The sequence below is a fragment of the Eublepharis macularius genome, chromosome 5 (assembly GCF_028583425.1).
Source record: "Eublepharis macularius isolate TG4126 chromosome 5, MPM_Emac_v1.0, whole genome shotgun sequence".
Lineage (NCBI taxonomy): Eukaryota > Metazoa > Chordata > Lepidosauria > Squamata > Eublepharidae > Eublepharis > Eublepharis macularius.
Window position 1 is genome coordinate 73,219,849 of NC_072794.1, and position 24,471 is coordinate 73,244,319.

Genomic DNA, 24,471 nt, shown 5'->3' on the forward strand with positions numbered 1-24,471 from the left:
TATGCTTTAAGCAAGTTGTATAAATGAGAGGCAACTGTAGAAAGGGTCCCAAGGGTATGTGGCTTTTGTCAACAAATTAAGATCAAGCAACAAAAGTTCCCCATAAGTTTCATGGCCTTGGTATAATGACCTCTCTCCCACCTCCTAAACGATAGTGCAGAGATAAACTTCTGTTTTACGCTCTAGAGCTGGGCCTGCAATTTGAATTCTCCATGCTAAGGATCTATTTGCTGGTGCAAAGAGGCTTAGGACCATCAAAGTGCTAAGTCATTACTGATCAATACGAGTCATACACTACTATAAAGTTTGACTCCATAATGTAACTTCTCTCTGTGTGTGCAAGAGAAGAAAGGAATATTATCTAGCTAAGAAGAAAGGAATATTAGCTGGCTAAGGTTTTGGATATTCTTTATTTCCTCAGATTTCTTATAAAGAAAAATGAGAAAGGATGGCAATGCAAGACCAGATCTTCACATCTGGATAATTTAAAGCCCTAAACGGATTGGGACCAGCATACCTGAGGGACCGTCTCTCTCCGTATGTGCCCCAGAGAGCGCTTTGTTCAGCGGGTAAGAACTTACTGGTGATCCCTAGCCCTAGGGAGGCTCATTTGGCTTCGACCAGGGCCAGGGCCTTTTTGGTCCTGGCCCCAACCTGGTGGAACTCTGTCTGAGGACACTCGGGCCCACCAGGATCGTGTATCATTTTGGCCAGCATCAGGACCATCATTGAGCCTCCCACCGGTCTCCGGTATTTGAGAACAGCTCGTGTGTCTGTCTACCTCCTCTTTGTATGCTGGGGGCAGGAATGTGTAGCCAGTTATATCAGGTTTATATTATATATATATATATATATATATATATATATATATATATATATATATATATATATATATATATATATATATATATATATATATATATATATATATATATATATATAATGTTAATTGCTGAATTTTATTGTAGAATTTGCTATGCAATTGTATTTTATGACTGTTGTACCCCGTCGTGAGCCCACTTGTGGTGTTAAACACCGAATAAACTAAACTAATTTAAGAGACCATGTTTAACTGGTTGGGATGGTATATTAGACTACCAATACATGCAAAATATCTTCCTGTGCAGATCAATGCCACAGAGATGAAATCGGCATAGATTTGCCCATTGTCAGTAATAAATAGTCTACATAAGTGGCAAGGAAGTCATCCATTCTACCCTCACTAACTTTCCTACCAAGTCGATGATAAGCCGGTGTGTAACAGCTTACAACCATGCCAGCATACAAGCACTTAGGGTGACATGCATCAACAAGGCAGTCAAGGCAGTCTTGTAAAATGTGCTGCATGTCTGCCAGTACAATTCATCCCTATACACAGATGGTACTGCTGGATTCCTCCACACAGTGCAGAAAGGTGCTGCAGTAGGGAGCAATGAATGATACATAAATACTTTGTACTACCTAAGTACTGCATTGAAAACATCTCTCATACACAATCCTAGTAATCTTTATAACAACCCTGTAAAGATAAATATTTTAAGGTTGTACTGTCAGTTCATGACTGAGCTGAGATTTGACTTTCCATCTCTTAAAGCATGCCCTTACACTACATCCCAAGAAAAAAACTGCATCCACTCATGTTAAGCATACATGGTGGAACAGATAATCAGGACTATCAACTTTATTGTGGAGTGGAATGAACTGATGTTGGGAATGGGCAAGGATGGCCTCAGTTAGAGAGGGCATCTGCTCAGCAGGAAGAGCAGAGAGTTACTTGTGAGCAAGGAATTTATTCCCATGTTGGCAGTTCTAATGTTTAAGATCACAATGCTAGTTTGCCACAGGAAAGATGGATATCCAACCTATCATGCTCTAAGAAAGGTGAAGCATAATATTCACCTATTCACTAGGCTGATTTCTTGTCCTGCGTTTAACAGTTTTTCATACCAAAAACCTTTGTATTGCAAACTACAAAGAAGAAATATCAAAGCCAAAAAACAACAGGAAAAGTTCCACCAAAAACCACAACATTTTCATGATTGGATGAAAGTTTAAAATTATATATATTGATAAGATTATCTCTGTTTTACGATTTGGTTGAGATTTGAGTATTTAATATTGTTATTATTATAGTTTGTATGTTACAAGTTAATAATAAAATATTTTTTTTAAAAAACCCACAACATTTATCAATATAACTGGTTGTCTATTTAAAGTGCAAGAGAAGAATAAATGTGCAAATACATTATCTTAAGTACCTCATACAAACAGAACAATAATATACAAAAAACAGTTACAAATGCTATAATCCGCACAGTCATTTTCTTTCTAGGGTTTGGATGACCAGCTGACAACAGACCACATGCAGATTAGTAAAATTGATAGTTTAGTCCAATGGATAATCCTTTCTTTTTTATCCTTTATATTATAGGTAGTACAAGGACTGTCTGTGAACTTCTGAGATCTGGCGTGAAACACCCAGAAGAATCTTTTTCTATGGCCTGTGAGCCTGCCAGCTTATAATTTGAGCTCTTTTCGGGGTTCTAAGATAGCTACAGACCAGCAGATCACAACTACAGCATTGTATGATTTCTGGGAGTAATCAGTAGAAACTGGGCAGTTTTTTAAAAAATGCATATGGCCCAAGAAGAAGAACCCCAAAATGAACTCAAATTATTCGTATATTGTTGTTCTATTTGTATAAGGTACTTAAGATAATGAATTTGCACATTTAATCAGCACTTGCACTTTAAACAGACAAAACAGTTACATTGATAAATGTTGTGGTGGTTTCCAGAGAAACCTTTGCGTGCCAGGTGTGTCTAGCCAGCTCTATTTCACAGCATATGAAAATGCAATTATGATCTTTAAAAAAAACAAAACAGTGGTGCCTGGGGCATTTCTAGTATAGCCCTGGGCAATCAGCTTACCTGGAAATATGCAGACATAAAAGTATTGTCAACCGCTAAGAGAATGCCTTTATGCTGATGGACAATATCTGCACACCCTTGAATATCAATCACTTTCATCATTGGATTTGTGGGAGTTTCAATCCAGACAAGCTGTTATTTTGAGAAGATAAGTTATTAGTAATAAACTGAACAGTTATAGCATTTGTATATTCTAGATCTCTTCCTCTCCCTTGCTCTAATGTATAGATACTCATATTTCATTACTATATCCCTTAACAAATTTTCCTGTTATAGCAAATAGCAAGCTCATAAGCCTCAGCCTTCCAGGATTGTCCTAGCAAACACTCCTTCTGCACAACAAGAATGGGCAAAAGCTGCCTATAACACTGCACTAACAATCAGAACAACTCTCCAACACACATATTGGGGCAAATAACAGATGTCACTAGGGTTGCCAGGTCCCTATACCCTCCCGCCCGGGGGGTGGGGGAGAACCTGGCAATCACCCCGTGCTGGCAGCGAGGTGCTCTTCCATCACCACTGGAAGTGATGTCGTCATGTCGGCCATGGGAGCGCTTCCATGTTCCGTGCAGGGCTGATTCTGCCTGTCTGTGGTCCAAATTGGCCCCAAACGTAGCACAGGAATGTCCCTGCAGCCGGTGTGACAATGCCACTTCCGGAAGTGATGCTGCTGCACCTGTTGGGAGTGCATGCGAGCACGTGTTCCAGAGGTGCCAGAGCAACCTCCAGGAGCTTGCCACCTCCCACCGGCCACTGGCGGGTCAGCGGGCAAGGTGACAAAACCCCAGGAGTCTGCCTTCCACTGGCGGGCACTTGGGAACCCTAGATGTCACTCTGTTCTCACTTGGCAGTGAATTTGTATTTGGTGCTCACGAGGAGAAGGAAAGCCCCTTTACGGCAGAGGAAATCTCAGAGAAACAGGCACTGTAACACAAACTCTCAGCCCCATAGCACAGCTGGCTGGAAACAAAAGGAGGCAGAGACACAGGCAGGATGCAATTTGCATGATAAACAGAAGTGAGCCTGGCTGTAGGAGAGGTACATGATGGCCTGAAGAACATGGCATGCGCCAGAAAAATAGTGACAAGTTCCATCCATTAAGGCCTTTCAGTCACTGAAAGTTCTTCCTTCTCCTTTCAGAAAACCTTGCAGGGACATTATGGGAAGGCTCCTTCCAGAATCTAAGAAGTTACCAGTCATTGTTAGTTGAACATTTTTATGGATTTGTGTAGGAATCTCATGTACCCATCAAAGCTATTTTAAAGAACGAGGCTGGCTGCTGGCCAGGATTTAAAGCAGCCTGCTCCACCTCTCCATCCTATTTAAAACTTCTGAAGTTTGGCCACAAGTTTCAGTTCTGATTCATTTGTACATTAAATTCATGCAACATATGCTCAGATTGACAAAAATCTGCTGACCATTTGCCAAAAAAGGCAATGGTTACAGACGTAGTATACAGTCTTGCTTATTTCTTATACTAACTCCAACATAGCCAGTAAAAAATATGTGCCCTATATCACTTAACTTGCATGCCATTGTGCAATGAATAGTGTTTACAAAAGGAATTAAATAAAATCATTCCAAGCATGCTGCAAAAACTGCTTTACAGGCATTTCTTTATCACCTTAGTCTCTGGTGTGATTGCAGCTTTGAGACATTCCAGTTTGGTACAATCAACAAAAATGGCCTTCAAACCCATCTCTGATGCTATCCTCCGGAAATATCTGTTGGTACCTAAGGACAAGAAGAAACATAGATATGTGCACTAAACTAATTTCATTATGGGAAAAACTGAGCTCGTAACATAACTGATATGGATTTATCTTTTTGGAGATGAAAAGGATTTGGGATGTAGAAAGCATGAAGCTTAAAGTTTGCATTTTGAATCTTGTTGATAGAAAACCTTGCTGGTTTCCATGAATCTTACTTCCATGTAAACTGGACAGCAGCATTACAACCTGACCCTAAAAATTTTATTAAGAGGTCACATCAGGACTTAACCTCTAGTAAGTATGCCTAGGAATGCAGCCCCACCTTTCCTATCTTCTTTCCACTGATTTCTGTTGTTTCAAATGATATGACTCTAGCTTTATCTGTATTCAATTGTTTCATTATTTTGCCCTCTATTTTTATTACTCCTCTAACATGTTATTCTCTGTTGTTCTTTATATTGGTTTTTTTAAGATTGTAAAATTTAAAGATAAAGAGTAATTTAATTACAAAAACAGGCCAAAATGTCTTTTAAACAAATAAATTAACAATTCCTGAAATTTCAGCCAACAACTATGACAGGGGTGGCCAAACTTGCTTAATGTAAGTGCCACATAGAATAAACGTCAGATGTTTGAGAGCCGCAAGACATGATGCATTGAAGTGACTTCAGATGAGGAGGTGGGTTTGACGGAGTGTCCTGAAAGTGACAGCACAGGAAGGGGTGGGGTTTTGGCACAGTATGCTGGAAGTGACATCAGAAGGGGTGGAGCTTGGGAAGAGCCATCACCTGACTTTTGACTTGGAAGCGACATCACAAAAGTGACATCACATCCTTGCTAGGCTTCACCCTCAAAGTTCCCAGATATTTTCTGAGTCAGACCTAGCAACCCCAACATTTTTACTGAAAATATGAAAGACATGGAAAGAAAGACAGAAGGAAGGAAGGAAAAAAGGAAAAGGGAGGGAAAGACATGGAAAGAAAGATGGAAAGGGAGGGAGGGAAATAAACTAGACTAAAGTAAAATGTATGGCCATGGTGATACTCAGAGACCTCCAGGAGCTGCATAGTATGTCTAGAAGAGCCACATGTGGCTCCCAAGCCACAGTTTGGCCACCCCTGATCTATGAGATGTAAGTGGAAGTTTGAAACAGCTAATATTGATATAATAAGGAGCGTCAAATTCTCTATTTTGCATATTGTCTAATATGCATCACATTAACAGAATGCATATTTACATGCCAATGCACTCCATATGCTTATCTGATCATTTAAAACTGCAAGAGATTATCTAAATCTTGTTACTTTAGTATATAAAGGCCTTTCCTGCTGGCAAACAAAGAGCCCAGGTTTCCCTCTGGATTCTGATACATGTCTTCCTTTTTCTAAAATTCTGTATTATTGAAACTGGAAAAATATATATACAGAAAACTCAAAGCTATGCAGAAATACAGAAGTCAGAAATAACATGCAGTTGATCTGCTTTACAGGACTTACAGGATTCTAGCACTAGGGATGCCACTTAAATACCAGTTTAAAAACAGAACAGAAATTTTGTTTGTGCTGCCAGTCTAATAAGGTCCTCCATCCTTCGAGGAAAACATGTTTTCCCTTCTCGTGTTGTTATGCGAAAGGCTCAGTCAAGCAGAGATATATGACTAGACTGTAACAGCTCTTGACTAGGGTAAGTGGATACCTATGTTGCTTGATTGTCTTGGCTGCTGCCCCAGCAACCAACACCAGGAAAGTCGACAGCAACCCTGATCAGAAGCACTTCCAGTCTTTTAACTTGTGAAATCATACAAGAAAGCAACGATCGTATAAAAATGTCAGCTCAAACAGAAACAGTACAGGATAGGACCCCCTTAATATGATATATTTGTATCATCTGTTAAGTTACCTTAAAGCATTATACAGCATTTTAAATGCAAACACATTTGGTATTTAACTTATTTTAAAGTGACAAAGGGATCTTAAGTGTAAATAAGCCACTTTCAGTGGTTTATGAATTATAATGTAAATGATACGGATGTTGCTAGGGCTAGTTCAGTCTCTGGGCACATCGAAAACATACCTCAGACAGCAACCTCTAGGAATAGCATCCTAATACATGGATTGATAAGCAGCGCGTTGCAGTCAGGTTTAGAGTGACTCAGCATTAAGTGGTTTGGATCCCACAGAGAATCCCCACTGGAAACAGCTGATAAGCCATGTGAGGTACAGCAATCCTAATGGATTAGTAGCTGAAAAATGGATTCAGTTTGAGTCCAACAGCATCTAAGGTTTAAACTAGACATGATGACAAAAGACATTATGTCAGGTCTGGGTTCCTCGGAGTGGGGGAAACAGGCTGCAGAAGTAGTTCTAAAACAGGACAATTAATGCCCCCTGAAGCCACTTCAGCTCAGGAAAATGGCATGGGGAGGCAGCAGAAACCCTTCCTTCCCACACAACAGTCCCAAGCAGAATTGGACCCTGAGGTTCATTAAAAGGCCATCCCCCAGCTTCTGTGTGTCTCCAGCAAATAGGAGTTAGGTCCAGCCAACTTGGACCCGACTTGTTAAGAATCATAACATCTAGTTTGAGCCTAAGGAATGCTACAACAAAATATAGTAAAAATAATGGCGGGAGGCAATTCAACTTTCAAAACTATTGATTTTCAAAAGTCCAAATTTGTAAATGGTATGGTATGAAAAAAATGTCCACGAATCTAGCAAATGTCAAACAACTAAAGAAAGAGTCTAAAAATCCACCTGTTTCCAGAAAAGTCTACGCAGTTTGTGTTTATGTGCAAGTATAGATTAATTTGTAAAGGAGATCCAGTTTCTGTCTGGCCAAAAATAATTAACGTTATCCAGGTTGTTAAAAGGCCCATGGCTGTTTTATGAGGTGCACAAGCAATAGAAAAGGGACAAAGAGTGAGAATGAATTCAATGAGACTGAGGACTGATTGACTTTGATTACTGACTTACGGTTTGATGCGTCAAATGACTCTGTTTAAGTGCTATGTTTGAGGTGATATGAAAGCTACATCTTTGGTGTCTGACCCACGATGGTTGTTGACATACAAGGCAGTTTCTATGCAACAGTCTAAAAGTGATGGGCCAACTGTGCAAACCAGCTAACTATGTTTAAGAGACTTCTGGATTCCACCTCTCTAGCACAATCAAGACCTACCATACACAGGTACATGGCTCACCTCCATAGACATCATCTGTGCAAATAATAGTATCTCCAGTTTTTAACAGATGTACAATATTCAGTGTAGCTGCTAACCCAGAAGCAAACGCTAAACCTGAAAGAAAATAAAGAAAACTTAATTTAAAATTTTATTTAAAATAAAGAATTGCCTTTTGTTTTCGGCAAATACCACCAATGTTCAAAGACACAGGTTCTGCCATATTTACTTATTTTATAAGGATAACTAGCTACAAATATTTTCCCGTTCCAGTTTATGTAGCCATAACCTGGCATTAAATGAGGGACTCTGACTCAAAGTGAGCACAATGGCTTTATCTAGAACCACTTCCAGACTATGGAACGATCCCATTCTGTGGTGGTCACCATACGTATATTTGCACAATTTCAAATTCCATGATCTCCATTCATGAATACTTGGAGTAGCAGATCTGTTATGTTGTATTACGTTATAACATGGTGGTAAAACTAAATCCTAGGAACTGCTTTGGTCTCCAGTGCAGTAGCTACGCTCTCAGCAATTTGGGGCTGGGTCTTTTGGGGAATTTCTTTTCTCAGTGGAGAGAATATAGGATACCAAGTCACTATGCCATTGTCATGGGCCTCTGGGTGGCACTTCCTATCAAGAGGAACATAACTGTTAAAAACACTCTCAGAATCAGAACTATCCAGTGTTACTGCTTTTTCCCTCAAGATCGTTTCAGATTTGCAGCATCCCTTCTGACTGGGATATAAGGGCTCAGTGATCTCAGTTCCTACTTCTGTCTGATGGAGGGAACTTGACTCTCGAAAGCCTATACCCTGGAAAATCTCATTGGCCTTTAAGGTGTTAGTGGACTTGAATCTTGCGCTTCTTTTTCATGACACTATTGCCACAATATATACAATTAGAGTGCCGTCAAGTCAGAGTTGACTTACAGTGATCCCTGGTGGGGTTTTCATGGCAAGAGACTAACGGAGGTGGTTTGCCATTGCCTGCCTCTGCAACTCTGGTCTTTATTGGAGGTCACCCATCCACTTACTAACCAAGGCCGTCCCTGCTTAGCTTCTGAGATCTGACGTGATCAGGCTCACCTGGGTTATCCAGATCAAGGCATATTTATCAATTAGCATCATCAATATATACAATCATTTTTTATATTGAAAACATTGACAGCTTACAATACTTTGCACCATCCAGCACTGCCACAGCCTTTTCCAAGCAATCTCGAGTAGGATTTCCACAACGGCTGTACTCAAAACCCTAGAGGAGGGGAAAAGAAAGCAGTTGACGGAGAGTTTGTGAAAGAGATGAAACATTAGCAGGGATGAGATTTACTGTGTACATTCATAGTTCTCCTAGGAGAAAGGAATCCTATGAATCCATTTCCATTTTCCTTTTTAAAAAGCAAGTTATCTGACTTCACCATTGTGGAGAAAAGTTTGAATATGTCTCAACATACTCCCTGTCCTTATGTTTGTCTATATCATCACCTTCCTTACAAAAATAAAATTCTATGTTATACATGAAAACCTGAATCGTAGTATCAAGTTAACAACCTGAAACTGCTGCAATCCAGTAGTCACTCCTTGCTTGGGCTGGGAGTCAGTGAGCTTTTTTGAAAAACAAGGTGGTATGATAGTTGAGCGGCAAAGCCCCTCCTTTGCATGCAGAAGGTCCCTGGTTCAATCTCTAGCCTCTCCAGTTAAAAGAAGAAGGTAGTAGATGATGTACAAGATCTCTGGAGAGCCACTGCAAGTCAAATAGACAGTACTGACTTTGACAGACGGATAACCTGACTCAGTATAAAACCAAATACAAGAGAGGAATCCACTGGCAAGGATAGCTAAACACGAGTGTGTTTTCACCCTGTTTAGCTGACTCAGTATAAGGCATCTTCAGGTGCAAGAGTTTTTAAGCATTCAGGGACAGGCCAATTTTGCATAGTAAAGCAATGCTATGCAAATGTCAGGGTGTACAGTGCTGCTTGAGGATTGTGTATGCACACATACAAACACATACAGTGCCAACACACACAAAAAATGTTTTTGTCAAGACAGGCACTTGCATGCCAGCACCAGTTCTGCCCAAGCAGATTTTCAAGTCTGATAACATGACCTTCCAAAGACCAGCATGTTCCCTGTTTCAGGAAGTTAAAGTATTAGTACAGCAATTCCAATGATGAGATGAAAAGAACACAGAGAGAGAGAGAATACAATTCCCATGCAGAACAAAACATGGAGGGAAAACTTTTGAGGGGGAGGAGGAGGATGCAGAGAAGACAATATGATACAAAGCAAAGGTCAAGACTGAGTCTCTTGTTCTCATAAGGCAAGCCTTATGCAACAGATGTGATGATGGAAACAGCAGCCCTGGACTTTGCTTTTTAGTTTGCCACATGAACTGCTGAATGATCAGCTTGAGGCAACTTGACAGATATCAGAGCTACATGCTGTATGACAGCTGCAGAAACCCCTGAGAATTCAGGAAAAGAACAGGTGCGGGCTAAGAGAGAGCTTCAAGAAGGAATGTGGGGTTTGTTTTATAGAGAAACAATACCATGTGAGATCCGAAGGGGGCTGCTAAGACTGCCCCCCTCTCTGAATTGCCAGTATGTTTTTGGTAGAATGAGAGCCCATTGACAAGGACTTCATAGGGACACATAGGCAAAGAAGCTTAAAGGGCAAGCAAGAGTGACAAGGGATCCAATTAACGGAGCCCAAAACTTCACAAAGAGAGAATATATCTAATGTTTGCTCACCTAGAGAGAAAAATACGTTGATAAAGCGACCAAAAGCCTTCAATAGTGGACAGACCCTGTTGTTTTAAAAATGTGAGACAAGCAAAGTGACTGGCTCTCTTGTCAGACTGCAGAATGACAAGGTGTGGGTTCCTGGTTACCACACAAACCCATGCAGGGAAATTCTCTCATGAGTCACGGCAGAAACGGAAGCACTATAGTTCGTAAGTTTTTTGTTAATTACATTGCTGTGCTTATGCTCCACCAATGGATTATAAACACACTGTATGAATTTCACATATACTGTATTACTTGGCAAAGTAGCTACATGCAGACAGCCAAGTTTTACCAAGAACAACATGCAACAGCAACAACTTTAGCAAGCCAGTTGTTTGAACTTTAGCTGTGGGTTACTTCTTTGGCAACAGGAGCTACTGCGGCAAAAGTTTCGAACAGAAATCCTGTCTTCCTGAACCGTTCTCATTCAGGCACGCTTGTTGCTTTGTTGAATTATAACCACAGCCATTATGCCCCCTGCTATAAAATATATTCTTTGCATTTTTAGTTATATCAACTGGAATAAATTTGGCCTGTGCCTTGTGAGGAAGAGTGTGCTTTATATTGAGGCAGATTATTCTTTGCAGATATGTCTTGCAAGAATGATTGAGGGTTTGTACTTTGCTCCTGCCTGTCTTAAATTCTTATAAGTTAACGAGTCAACCATTAGGAATTTTTATTGAATAAGTTTCCCAGCTTTTACAACACAAGTGCTCTTTTCTTTCAACTTGAAATAACAAATAAATAATACAATACTTTGGAAAGTTGTCCACTTGCTTATGCAATTTCTATACAACGTTGTATCATTAAAAGCACTAGGTATGTGGCAAGGCAGGTTTGTTTTGTGCAGTCCATTGGAATCTGCAGAGTTAACAGTGAGTCAGCCTTACTTTGTTACGTTTTTGCCTTGGAGCTACTAGCCTTACTCAGAACTATGAGGATACTCCAGAAATTCACATGTAACCAAATGCGTTGGCATGCATGCATTTCATGATTAGAAGACTGATGTATCATGCTAATTTACCCCCGCCCCAGCCTCCCCCTGCAAAAACTCTAGATCTCTTTTAAAGCAATTTTATTTGTGAGATCTATATTACCACAAATATAACAGCTCATTTGATGATTGTTGAAAATATTCCAGATATAACACATTAGAGCTGCATTCACACATCAGTGAATGCAGATACAACTGAAATTCCCTGAGAGATGGTTGTTGTGGGTTTTCCGGGCTGTATTGCCATGGTCTTGGCATTGTAGTTCCTGACGTTTTGTCAGCAGCTGTGGCTTGGCATTGTAGTTCCTGACGTTTCGTCAGCAGCTGTGGCTGGCATCTTCAGAGGTGTAGCACCAAAAGACAGAGTTCTCTCAGAGATCTCTGTCTTTTGGTGCTACACCTCTGAAGATGCCAGCCACAGCTGCTGGCGAAACGTCAGGAACTACAATGCCAAGACCACGGCAATACAGCCCGGAAAACCCACAACAACCATCGTTCTCCGGCCGTGAAAGCCTTCGACAATACATTCCCTGAGAGACTCGATTAAAAAATACCTCCATTGAATGTTTTTCTTGGAACTTTTAAATCCACTTGCTTATGCAATTTCTATACAACATTGTATCATTAAAGGCACTAGGTACGTGGCAAGGCAGGTTTGTTTTGTGCAGTCCATTGGAATCTGCAGAGTTAACAGTGAGTCAGCCTTACTTTGTTACGTTTTTGCCTTGGAGCTACTAGCCTTACTCAGAACAATGAGGATACTCCAGAAATTCACATGTAACCAAATGCGTTGGCATGCATGCATTTCATGATTAGAAGACTGATGTATCATGCTAATTTACCCCCGCCCCAGCCTCCCCCTGCAAAAACTCAAGATCTTTTAAAACAATTTTATTTGTGAGATCTATTACCACAAATATAACAGCTCATTTGATGATTGTTGAAAATATTCCAGATATAACACATTAGAGCTGCATTCACACACCAGTGAATGCAGATACAACTAAAATTCCCTGAGAGACTCGATTAAAAAATATCTCTATTGAATGTTTTTCTTGGAACTTTTAAATAATTTCTTCTCTACATACCGTTGCCTACCAAGATTCAATGTGGGAATTTTACTGCAGATCTGCCCATCTCCTTTGAAAATACTAGGAGGCACCAGATTCATTTGATAGTTTTAGGTGGGCAGCAGTGTTTGTCTACAGTTGAATGGCAGAATTTGAGTCTGGTGGCCCCTTAGATACTAACAATACTTTCAGGGTGTCAGATTTGAGTGTCAGAAAGGTGAGATAATGTAGATGATGTTGTTTCCCCTATTTTGGCTGTTTTCCAGTATCATTTTATATGCTTTCAAGAATCACAGTTCTCTTCGTCATCTGATTGTAGCTTATGCTACAATAAAGTTGGTTAGTCTTAAAGGTGCTACTGGACTCTTTTTGATTTTGCTACTACAGACTAACACAGCTAACTCCTCTGCATCTATGACTTGAAAGGAGGGATCTCTTGTTTTTCAGGAAGATTCAGCTAAGAAAAGGATTGATATATGCAGAGGTCATCCACTTCCAAACAAGCAATCAAGGATATATAATTAAAGTAAGATAAACAGGTTTTTAGTGACTACAGAAGGAAAAAGAAATCTGGGTTATTCATCCAGCTCCTACCTGTATACATTTTTAGAGAAGCTCCATGTTAAAGAGGCTAAATTGTAATGGGCAATATTCTCTTGCTAAACTTTTTAACTATGGCATTTGGACCAATTCTAAGAAGCTTAGAATGTAGCCAATACAGACTAATCAGTTAGTGATGTAGTCATTGCTAATAAGTATATACTAGAAGTCCTCTTATGTATACATAACATTATTACTTACCTAGGAGAATGCCCTATTGAATACTGTGGGATTACCTCTAAGTAAATATACTTAAGATCACACTACAGATTTGGTTCTATCTTGATTCTAGGTATCCCCCCCACCCCCAAAGTGTGGCTAGAAATGAAAAGGACATCACTGAGTTACTCCTGTCAGTGCTGTGACTTCAGATTTACAAATTTAAATAATGCAAAAGTGAAATTTTTATTCTCAAAAGATATACCCACGGGGCATCGAGTGTGCAGGAATAGAGGAAAGAGAACTACAGACTGTACAGTAGAAGAAAGAGTTACACGATTGGATGGATGACATGAAAAGAGGATGTAATGAAAGGAGGGATGGGGTGAGCAGCTGAAGAGGAGACAGGGCAATGGCGGGGGGGGGGCACCCGAGGAGCACTGGTGAGCATCGGTGACTGGAAAGGCATGATGGCAAAGCGGGACTAGAGCTTGGGGAAGGCACGGGAACATAAGCATTGCGGAGGGCGGGGGAGGGGGAATCGCTAACTGGGGGGAAAAAAGAAGGACCTCGCAGCCGCCCCCCCCCCAACTACACGCCAGCCCCGTATTTCCCACCCCATCACGCCACTCACACAGTGCTCTCCCGGCGCCTGCTGCTTGAACGTGGTTGAGAGGGAAATGGGGGGCACCACGGCCATGGACTTCCATTGTTCGGGTTCCTGCCCCACGTGGATGGCCTGCGTCGCGAAGTGCTTGAAGGGCGGCAAGAAGCCAGGGCGCCTCTCCTCTGCCTTTTCCATCGGGCTCTCAAGGGGCACAGCGGCAAACAACTCCCTCGGGATTCACAGACGGCAGGCAGGCAGCGGCTAGGGGAAGATCGCCGGCGCTACTGCTGATGCAAAGTCACAGCTCGTTGCGCCTTCACCGGCTCTGGCGTGGCTGGCAGGGACAGCTGCCTTAAGGCAGGCAGTCAAGCACCGCCCCGGCCGGCCGGCTAGTCCTGAGTGGGTGGAGAGCAGGCAGCCCTATCCAGCCGGATGGAGGGCGAGCGAAGGCCCTTCATTGGCCTTCAACGGAGGCGAGTCGGAGGAGTGGCCGGGTCGAGGAACTGGCGAGCGCGCGGCTTCCAAGGCCGTCAGCGGTTGTCACACAGGGCGATCAACTGCCGCGCCCCTCGGGTAAGTCCAGGACCAATCAAGTGAATTGCCGGCAGTGCCCGGAAAAAGCTGCAGAGTCGGGACTGATTTTTCCACCGGAATCAATAGGGCGTGCTCGTTCACTGCACGCCAGCTGAGGAACAGAACTGCTACTTTGACTCGATTCCCGCTACTCCTAAACTCGACCGTCTGGATTTAAGATTCATGACGCTCGCCGGTTCTAAATACACGCGCAGTTCGCTACTCCTGTTTACTCCCTTGCAGGCCCAAGCTAGAAAATGTTTTTTTTTTGGGGGGGGGGTAATCACAGGGGGACAGCCCATCGTGTGTCCATAGAACTGTCATGCTTATTTTTCTAAATAATTGGGTAAGAGGTGTATCACTCAGAAAATTTTTGTTAGAGGGAAATAAGTACAGTGATGGGCTTCCCCTCATTACTTACTTAATTTATAGTCTGCCTTTCTCACTGACTCAAGACAGATTATACGGTGTAAAACATAATCAAATAGCACGAGAGATCTATTAACTTACACAAGCCTGCTAACCTGCATACAATGCAATAGGACAAAAATCAGAGAAGTGTAAAAAAAAGTATATTCCATATATGGAACGGTCTACCCAAAGAGGTCATGAAGGCTCCTGCTCTCCTGGTTTTCCACGGTGTAAAACTGCATTACTCAAGATGGCTTTTTCCATAGTTAATAGGACTGTGCTGTAAAGATACGATTCAGAAAAATGTATTGGTAAAGGGATAGGGACTGTATACTATGTGTACTGTGTACTGTAAGTATGCACCTACTGAATAGCTTCTACATAGTTTAATATATCATGACAATTTGCTTATGTTTTGTTCCAGCATTGTTTTCAGCTCTGTATCAGATTCATTTTTCTTTTCATTTTTCTGCAGTCATTAACCTATTTCATTTTATTGACTGTTCTAGCCATTGATCATACTGACTTACACTGTGTAATCTGCCTTCAGTCTCAGTGAGAAAAGCAGACTATAAAGTAAATAAAATTAAAATGTCAAGCTATGCAGAAAATGAAATGATAGAAGTAGAAATCAATGCAGTAAGAGCAGGATAGTACATAAACTAGACTGATAATACATAACATACATAGTGGCGTATGGTTGGTTTTCTATTGCAAAATCCCCCTCCCAAACAACTCTGTTTTATATAGTTTGCAGAATAACAGAAGTGTGGGAGCCTTTATTCCAGTTATTGAAACTGGAAACTTTAATTGCAACCTCCATTTCTCTGTCCATTGTAAATTTTCTGCAAGGGAAACAGAAAACTCTATCCCTTGAAGCAAGAATGCCCATCATACCAACTATAACTGGAACTCTAGTTGGTGCATCCAAAGTTTGTTTTCACCTAATTTGGAAGTCAAGGTTGTGAGGGGTTTTTTGGACCTAGGTCTGGAGGACAAATTGCTTCACTTCTCTGCAAACTCTACTGCAGTTCTGCATTTGAAATCAAGCAATTCTTGGTGTCCAGTTCTAGTCACAAACCTGTCCATTTTTGAAAGACAATAGAGAAGTTATTAAATTGATGGCAAGTGAGACACCCAATATGCTAGTCAGTTATAATTTTTTAAAAATGATTCATGTATTAAGCACAGAACTAAATCACAACTCAAACCTTTTAAAGGTAACACCCTGCAGACAGGTAAGATCAATAACTGCCTGTACAGATGCATTTTCAGATGTGGCCACCACCTTTTGGAATGGCCTGCCTAAGGAAATTAGGAAGTCTTCCAAGCTTCCGTCATTTTGCAAACTGTGTAAAGCAGAATTGTTCAGGAAAGCATTTCTATAAAGATAATAGGGCTGTATTGGAACTGAATGGTTCATAAAGGTGCTTTTATAAAGGGGACATTGACTGTGGACCATATCACTACAAGTGATATATTTTCTTATATATTATCCTCTTTCTGCATTGCTTTCTACCTTTGTAATACAGTATAATGTATTATAAACATACCATGTTAAAGAATTTTTGTTCTGTTTCAAACTTCTGTAATCATAGTCCCATTGCACTGTTTATTAGATATCCCATCCTGTGCCTTGAGTCTCAGTGAGAAAGGTGGGATGAAAATAACGTAGATAAATAATACACGTCGGAACAGGCTACGATAATAATATGCATAGAGTCAGGCTACACTGGCATAATTCTAGGGCTGCCCACAGGGGAGGGATCCCTTCCCAGCACTTTTCCATCTTCAGAACAAATGCCACAGCATCTCCCCTATGAACAGAGATTCCTGCAGGTAGCATATATTAGCAAAAGAAGTCTTGTGCTCATTTACCTCTGGGCCTTAGCTCATTATTTGTCTCCAGTCAAAAATAATTTCCTGAGCAATACGAGGTCTGTAGGACTGTTGTAGAATGCTGTCCCCTTCCCCCTCTTTTTCCTTGCTGCAAGTCTGCTACAACAGAATTTTCACTCCTTCACTCCTCAATTAGCTTCTCTCTTTGTTCTTCTCCAACATGATTTTACTACCCACCCCTTTCCTGCTATTGGCTTTTAAAACAAGGGCTTTCCTGCCCTGCTAACTTCTAATTCTGTTCTCCTCACATACAGAGAGAAGTCACACTTGGAAAATTTATGGCATGACTCACACGTTTCTGTACCAATTTTCCCCTTTGTATAGACAATTTGCCCTGACCCTGGATAGCCCAGATGAGCCTGATCTCGTCAGATCTTAGACGCTAAGCAGGGTTGGTCTTGGTTAGTAATTAGGTGGGAGACCTCCAACGAAGACCAGGGTTGCAGAGGCAGGCAATGGCAAAGACTCTGTTAGTCTCTTGCCATGAAAGCCCCACCAGGGGTCACCATAAGTCAACTCTGACTTGAGGGCTCTCTCCACCACCTTTGAAAAACTAATGCTCATTGACAAATTTCTGATGGGGCATGGCCCCTTCTTGCACCACCATACTTATGGGCCTGCCCCAAAACGGAGTATGTCTGGACTGCAGCCTTATTATTGATTTCAATTTCAAAAACCAAAAGGAAAACACCTATTTACAAAGCTGTACAGAGTGGACAAAGGAGGGTGCATGATCAAGCTATTATGCCCTCCCATGTAAAGTGAGCCGAGGGGTCTGTTTTGTTCTGCCAGGTGGCAAAAGAGGATTTCACTACCTTTCCTTCCCCAGATCTCCAATTAGCGAGGCAAAAGTCTCCTCACTCCTTTGACAGGGTGACACAGTGGACCACTAACATATGATTGATTCTCTTATTTTCAAGTAATGTACAGTGTCATGCTAAACAGAGTCCCATTTATTTCAATGGATTTAGAAGAGTGTGGGCTATCTGGGCTGTTGGTGGCAGCCCAGATAGCCCAAGTTCATCAGAGCTTGGAAGTGAAGCAGAGTTGGCGACAGTCAGTACTTGTATGGGAGATCACTAAGGAAGACTGGGGCTGCTAAACAAAGATGGCAATGGCAAACCACCTCTGCTCATCTCTTGCCTAGGACACACCACGGTTGGGGGTCACCATGAGTTATAATACATTCATTATTTTTACAGACGCCTCTAGACCTAGTGTTTTAACAGTATGCTTTCCTAGTCTAGTAAAATACTATGGAAAATAAGTAGTTTTCATTCTTTTATTACACAAAATACAGTTGATTAGAAATATATCTAACAATACTTGCAAATTGTATAGTGCTTTAACGACATAGCTTAATTATCTTATTAAACTTACAACCATGTTTATCGTGAATGCTGGTGAACATCACAGAAAATGTGATTGGAATTTGGGTTTAGCTTGCTTGCATTGCCTGGTTTGTATTGAACACCTTACCTTGGCAATTTGCTTACAATTCAAATAAAATGGAATTTCAAGTTGTGTTGCATAGGTGCAGTTTTGCCACTCATTATGGCAAATGGTTAGATACACAACTGCCAACATACATTCACTAGGACTGGCTTGCTTGTGTTATATAAGTGGCCTCAAGAGATCCATCAGTAAAGAGATAGAGAACCCATCAGCACATACATAAGGACTAAAAAGTTCACTACTATTTCTGTAAACAGTGAGGGGCGATAGTCATCACTACTATTGCTATAAGTATGATCTTATTGGGTAGTTCGTATGCTGTTTAATATATCAGTCATGGAATTTGTCTATGCTCCGTTTCAACACTGTTAAATCTTTCTTTTCATTCTTTGTTTCTCTTTAAATCTCGCAAGTGGAGGGAGGTATTGTAGGAAAGGGGTCCCAGATGTTTCGCTAATGAGTTAGGAGCCAAAGACTTCACCATTATGCTGCCTTACATATTATCTGTTGCTTTAAATATGTACTCCTGTATACTACCTGTGCTTCATGTTGTTTAATGTAAGTCCTAGAATTGACTATGTTCTGTTTCAGCAATTCTTCAACCCCATATTGGATCCTTGCTAATGCTATGTCTTTGTAAACTTGTATTCATTTACCCTATGACATTGTTTATGGAAATGTTCTTGCTACTGTATGGAAATGCCTGCCCTTGTCCTTGCTACTGATTGTACTAATTTCACACTAAGTAATCCGCCTTGAGTCTCCGTGAGAAAGGTGGAATATAAATGACATAAAACAAATAAATAAATAAAATGTATATACCCATTACATGTATATTAAAATGTCATGATATTGATTGTACTGACTCACACCATGTAATCAAACTATAAATAATGTAAATAAAATAATAATTAAAAAAATTCCCAGGTCATGCAGCATTTAAAATCAGCTATGTAGGATGCATGTTCTGCTTTGTCCCTGTACAGTGAGTGACATTAATCAGTCAGTGGCATTCAATGTACTGGTGCATGCTCAGAAATCAATTTTTGTTCAGGCAGCTGTGAGAGAACATGTAAATCCAATTAATACAAATAAATGCGCTCTTACTAGACTTATCAGCAGCCTTTGATAGTTGACCATGTCATCCTGTGGTATATGGAAGCAAAAATACGGAAAAATACGGATGTACTTTAGGTTGGTTCAAATTGTTCCTTAGGAGCAGAACTGAGAAGGTTGCTACTGGTAACAAGTTTTCTACAGAGTATGACTTACCTTGTGGGAGAAATCATTATCCTTAGGAGAAATCATTCATGGTTTTGGAATAAGGTGTCATTAATATGCTGATGCTACCCAGCTCTGTATTTCTTTAACCAAATTACCTGGTGACATGGGAGAGACCCTGAACCAATGTCTGACAGTTATGGGAAAACAAGCTAAACCTGGATCATAAGATGGAGGTAATGTTGGTTGGTAAGGCCAAGCTCCTGAAAGACATGGTGCTCTCTACTTTTGATGGGACCCAGATGACTCAATGACTTGGTTAAGAGCTTATGGATGATACCTGATCTAGCTTTATTGCTGGAGCAGGCTGATGCAGCTGCAAAAGCATTCTACCAACTCCACTTATCCCAGAAGATGGCCCCATACCTCGACTCTGCAGACCTGTCTTGTGGATCCATGCTATGGTTACCTTGAGGCTAGACTACTCTGATGCATTTTAATTAAAGACAACTCAGAAAGCACAGTTGGTACTGCAGCCTGGCTACTGTCAGATGCCAAGTGGAAACTGCATATCATTCCCTTTCTGCAGACACTCCACTCGTTACCGATTCAATTCAAGGTGCTAGCTATCACCTACAAAGCCCTTAAAGGCATGGAGTTATGTAATTGCTGGACCATCTCTCCTGCTATGTTCTCTTGTGACAGCTCTGCTCATCTGAGCAAAGCCTTCTAACAGTTCCCCCTGCAAATAATTAAAACCAGCACTGTCTATTTGGACTTATTCTGTGTGGTGGCTCCTACACTGTGGAATGGTCTGGCTGAGGTAATTAGGACCCCTCCCCTCCAAACGTTTCTAGAATTTCTCAGAATTGTTCGGAAGGGCTTTTTTTGTAGAAAGAGCAAAGTTGTGGTGTAATATTTCTGCTTGGGACTATAATGATTGTCCTGTTGCCTTACATATGTTTGCATGTATTGTTTGGGTTTCTCCCCTATAATTCAAGGGCAGCCCAATTATGAATCTTTGCTGTTAGATTCAAAAGTTATCATAATTGTAATGTTCTTACTGACTGACTGAATTTTAAAAATCATACTGGGTCCCATTGAGAAAAGTGAACTATAAATGAAAACAATAATTAATAAAATAAGAAGGGGCAGGGTTGGAACACTAGAGAGACAAACCATGCAGATTCACCCCACCTCCAAACTAAGGCAAACAACCAAGGAACCACCTCTTTCATGTTTATATCCTTTTCAGCCAGAGTTGAGTCCTGAATCATCTGACAGGAATCAAGACTAAATGCAAACAAGAAATGTCAATACATGTTCCTTATGAATGGCCTATCGCATCTGGAGTGGGGGGCATTATTCTTAGCAGTTGCTGTATCTGGATGCAGTGGCGAGGTGTCTAGCATCTTTCTGCCTTGCCTTTGATGGCCCTGCTGATGGTACATGACAATTGGAAAAAGGAAGACCCAAGTATAGACCCATTCATGATGGATGTTTTGGTTAGATCCAGCGCACATTTCTGTGGACACAAGAACTTTCCTGAAATCTCAGGGGGCACATTGGGTTGTTGTGGGAGGCAGGAACCAAAAAACCCTGCACTCTGTGGGCACAAGTGTGTGTGCCCACAGAAATACTGCACAGAATCTAGCTCATTGATAATTCCCAGTATTTGAAGAAAATCACTTTTTCATTATTTTCTTGATTTTTAACCAATAAAATAATTTCAGATTACACATTTTGTCTTAGTACTGATAGCATGCTAAATCAAAATAAATGTTTATACTTGAAAGTACTTGAGCATGCAGGTCATCTGTTTTAAGATCTGATTCCGCCATTCAAGAGTGTTGCCTTTATTGGTTGGCAGTGTTTTTATGTTGCACGAGATGCAATATCTTGTGTAACTTGATCTAAATGTTATCTCAGACCTTGAACTATAATTTGCATCTTCAGAGAATATTGACATATTAAGAAAGCAATCCCAAGCAGGTCTACTCAGAAGTAAACTCCAATGGAGATTATTCCCAGGAAACTGTTCTTAGAAACCTGCTTGTTAAACTACTGTCCCATCTCATGGATTGTGGCCCCAAACCAAATAGAAGCCTATCGTTGCTGCTATTCACTGTTTTATAAAAGGAACAGGAAATCTGTTCACAGATCTCCCAGTGTCACATATAGTTTGAATCTTTGAAGGTTCTTACAAATCCATGGGTAGTAACCTCCTTCTAAAGAGGTATTCTTCCTCAGAAGGTGCATATTGGGAGACATAAAAGAATATTTTTCTTCAGAACAACTGTTTTATTTCATTTGCAATATTTCTCATAATTACAGAGCAATTGTAAGCAGAATTGCACTCTTTTAAGTCCATTGAAATCAATGGATCCAGAACAGCATAACTCTGTTTTGTACTGCACTGTTAATTAAAAGACATGCAATTCATAGACTGAGGTGTCCCTTTAATCATTGCATCCCTAATAGATAAATAAAGGCAACTCTACAAGAATAAAGATACAAAACAAAAGCCATTAAGAAAATGAGAGACAGACAGTTTAAGCTTCCAGTCTCAGAAATCAGTAGGACTTTCAATTCTTAGGACAAAAGCTTAGGACTGGGGTTTGCATAGAGAGAGAAAAAAATTCTAGAGTAAAAAAAGAAAAAAAAGTCTTGTTTTTGTTAAAACAGTATATAAAACTTGGGAGAATTGCTTTTTGACCAAATTAACATATATATTTTTTAAAAATTATATTCACACCATACACTGATAAGTTTGTTGAAAGATGGACTTTTAAAAATGTTTTTGAATAATATACATTAAGACATGATCCAACAGATTCGGTTTCGTTTTCGCGGCCATGTCGGGCGCTCCTCTCGGCAGGTCCGAGAAGACGCTGCCGAGCAGCCTGACCGGGCGGCTGATCTGCAAAGGTTAGCCCCCAGGGCTCCCAGGGAGGGAGTCTGGGTCCGGGACACGGCGGGAAGAGCCCTCTGGCAAACCGAGGCAGGGGGTAAATTGCCCGTTTGTCCCTATGGAGGCCGGCAGACGTGCGCAGCACCTCGCGTGCTGCTGGGCTACGGAAAACGGCAAAGAACAGGACTAGGCGGAAGCCTGTAAGTAAGCGAATCCCTTCTGTCACTACAAGCGTATGTGAAGGAGTGGTGGGATCTGAAATTTAGAAGATTCGGATTTTCCCCCCTCGCAGAGTCTCGGAAGATTGGCAGTCCCCCCCCCTAAAATGGCAGCGAAAAAGCAGAGTCCTGCCTTGGGCAAGTCAGTTACGGCTGCCCTGCAGGGAAGAGGCGAGTCGCTTGAGGAATTGGTGAAAAGATCGGTTATCGAAGCCATAAAACCCTTTGTTGACAAGCTGAATGAAACAGATCAAAGGGTGGGCTTAATTGAGAGCGATGTGAAAGCCATCAAGGAAGTAGCGGGGGGGGCAGAGAAGTCTGCTCGGGAAAATGCGTCACTTATGAGAGCAACGAACAAGGAGCTAAAGTTGGTGGAAAACCAGCTGATTGGGCTGCAAGTGGAGCGAACACAGACCATTTTGCGTCTCCAGAATGTTAAAGAGGAGGAAAACGAGGATTTAAGGGATCTTGCTTCGGAACTTTTAGCGACACCCGCGAGGGCAACTAAAGAAGTAAAAAGCGCCATTTTGGGAGCCCGTCGGGCATCTTCAAAATATGCAATAAAGCGGCAGCTGCCTCGAGAGATTGTTATTGAGTTTTCATCTAGGAGGGTCAGGGACATCATCCTATATAACTCATATAATGCGGACTTGGACTTTCTGGGAAATAAAGTCAAGATACTGAAGGACGTTCCATTTTTAGTTCGGAAGAGAAGAATCAAGTATAAAAGGCTGGCGGCTCTTTTGAGGGATCGTGGCATAAAGTACAAATGGCTATTTCCGGAAGGAATCGGGTTTAGTTATAAAGATCAAGCTTACAAGATTAATTCGGAAGATCAACTAAGGGATTTTGTGGACAAAAACCAAGAATTTGGGCAAGACATCAAGCAAAAAGAAGAAGATTCGAAGCCTAAAGGGAGGGGGGAGGCAACGAGCGCTGCGGCTGTAGCTGCTCAGAGAGAACTGCATCCGAGGCCCAGGAGGGGGAAAAAGATTTAATTTGAACTGTAATTTGTATTTTGTAAGATTAACCATTCCATCAGTACTTTATTAAGCTTTATTTTTCAATTATGGCAGTATGAAGGGAAAGCATTGAAGTGTAGTGTTTAGTGTTTGTAGGCTGCCTTCCCCTTTTTTCCACCCCTTCCTTCCCCCTCTCTCTTTTTTTCCCCTCCTTTTCCTCCCCTTGTACTATTGTAGTTTTTTGTAGTTTACTGTTTTAGAAATAAAATAAAAATAAAAACAAAACAAAACAAAAAAGACGTGATCCAACATGTGTACTTTTCAAGCTGTTGTAAAAGATTTTTCTATGGATTATGAAATTTCTCTCTATTGAATATTACATGCTGCATATAAATGCCTCAACTACACAGACAAAGAAATGCATTTAAGTAAAAGTGGGGATGGCAAACTGGACTCCTTTCGCATCATTTTTTCACTGATACCATATGAATATGGAGTTAGAAGTAAATCTTGATTGTTTCAGAGGGTCTCACTTCCAAATAAACATGTTTATGATTGTACTGTTTATCTCATAGTTCTCCCATTAGAAGACCTAATGGGGTGGGGGTGACAGCAGTGTGTCAACTAACTCTCATACAGCTGAATTATTTAAGATCAGCAGAAGTTTACTGAACTCAAGAATTTTTTAATCAGATTCAATTTGGATGCCTTTTTAGTTTTAGATCCTTTCCTAGAGTTATCAAAACGAACTACCTGATAAAGCTGGATTTTG

The 24,471-nt window shown here is 40.9% G+C and overlaps 1 protein-coding gene across 1 annotated transcript in view; it reads right to left on the reverse strand.

Moving 5' to 3' along the window:
- LOC129329867 (cystathionine gamma-lyase-like) overlaps positions 1–14,431 on the reverse strand; it is a 34,026-nt gene extending 19,595 nt beyond the window's left edge. Inside the window, exons 1-5 of the mRNA XM_054979578.1 lie at positions 14,077–14,431; positions 9,004–9,085; positions 7,844–7,939; positions 4,558–4,667; positions 2,931–3,062 (exon numbers count right to left, since the gene is read on the reverse strand). Coding sequence (XP_054835553.1) covers positions 2,931–3,062; positions 4,558–4,667; positions 7,844–7,939; positions 9,004–9,085; positions 14,077–14,244 — 588 coding nt within the window. The 5' untranslated portion in view covers positions 14,245–14,431. The remainder of the gene's footprint in view (positions 1–2,930; positions 3,063–4,557; positions 4,668–7,843; positions 7,940–9,003; positions 9,086–14,076) is intronic.
- Between the last annotated feature and the right edge of the window lie 10,040 nt (positions 14,432–24,471).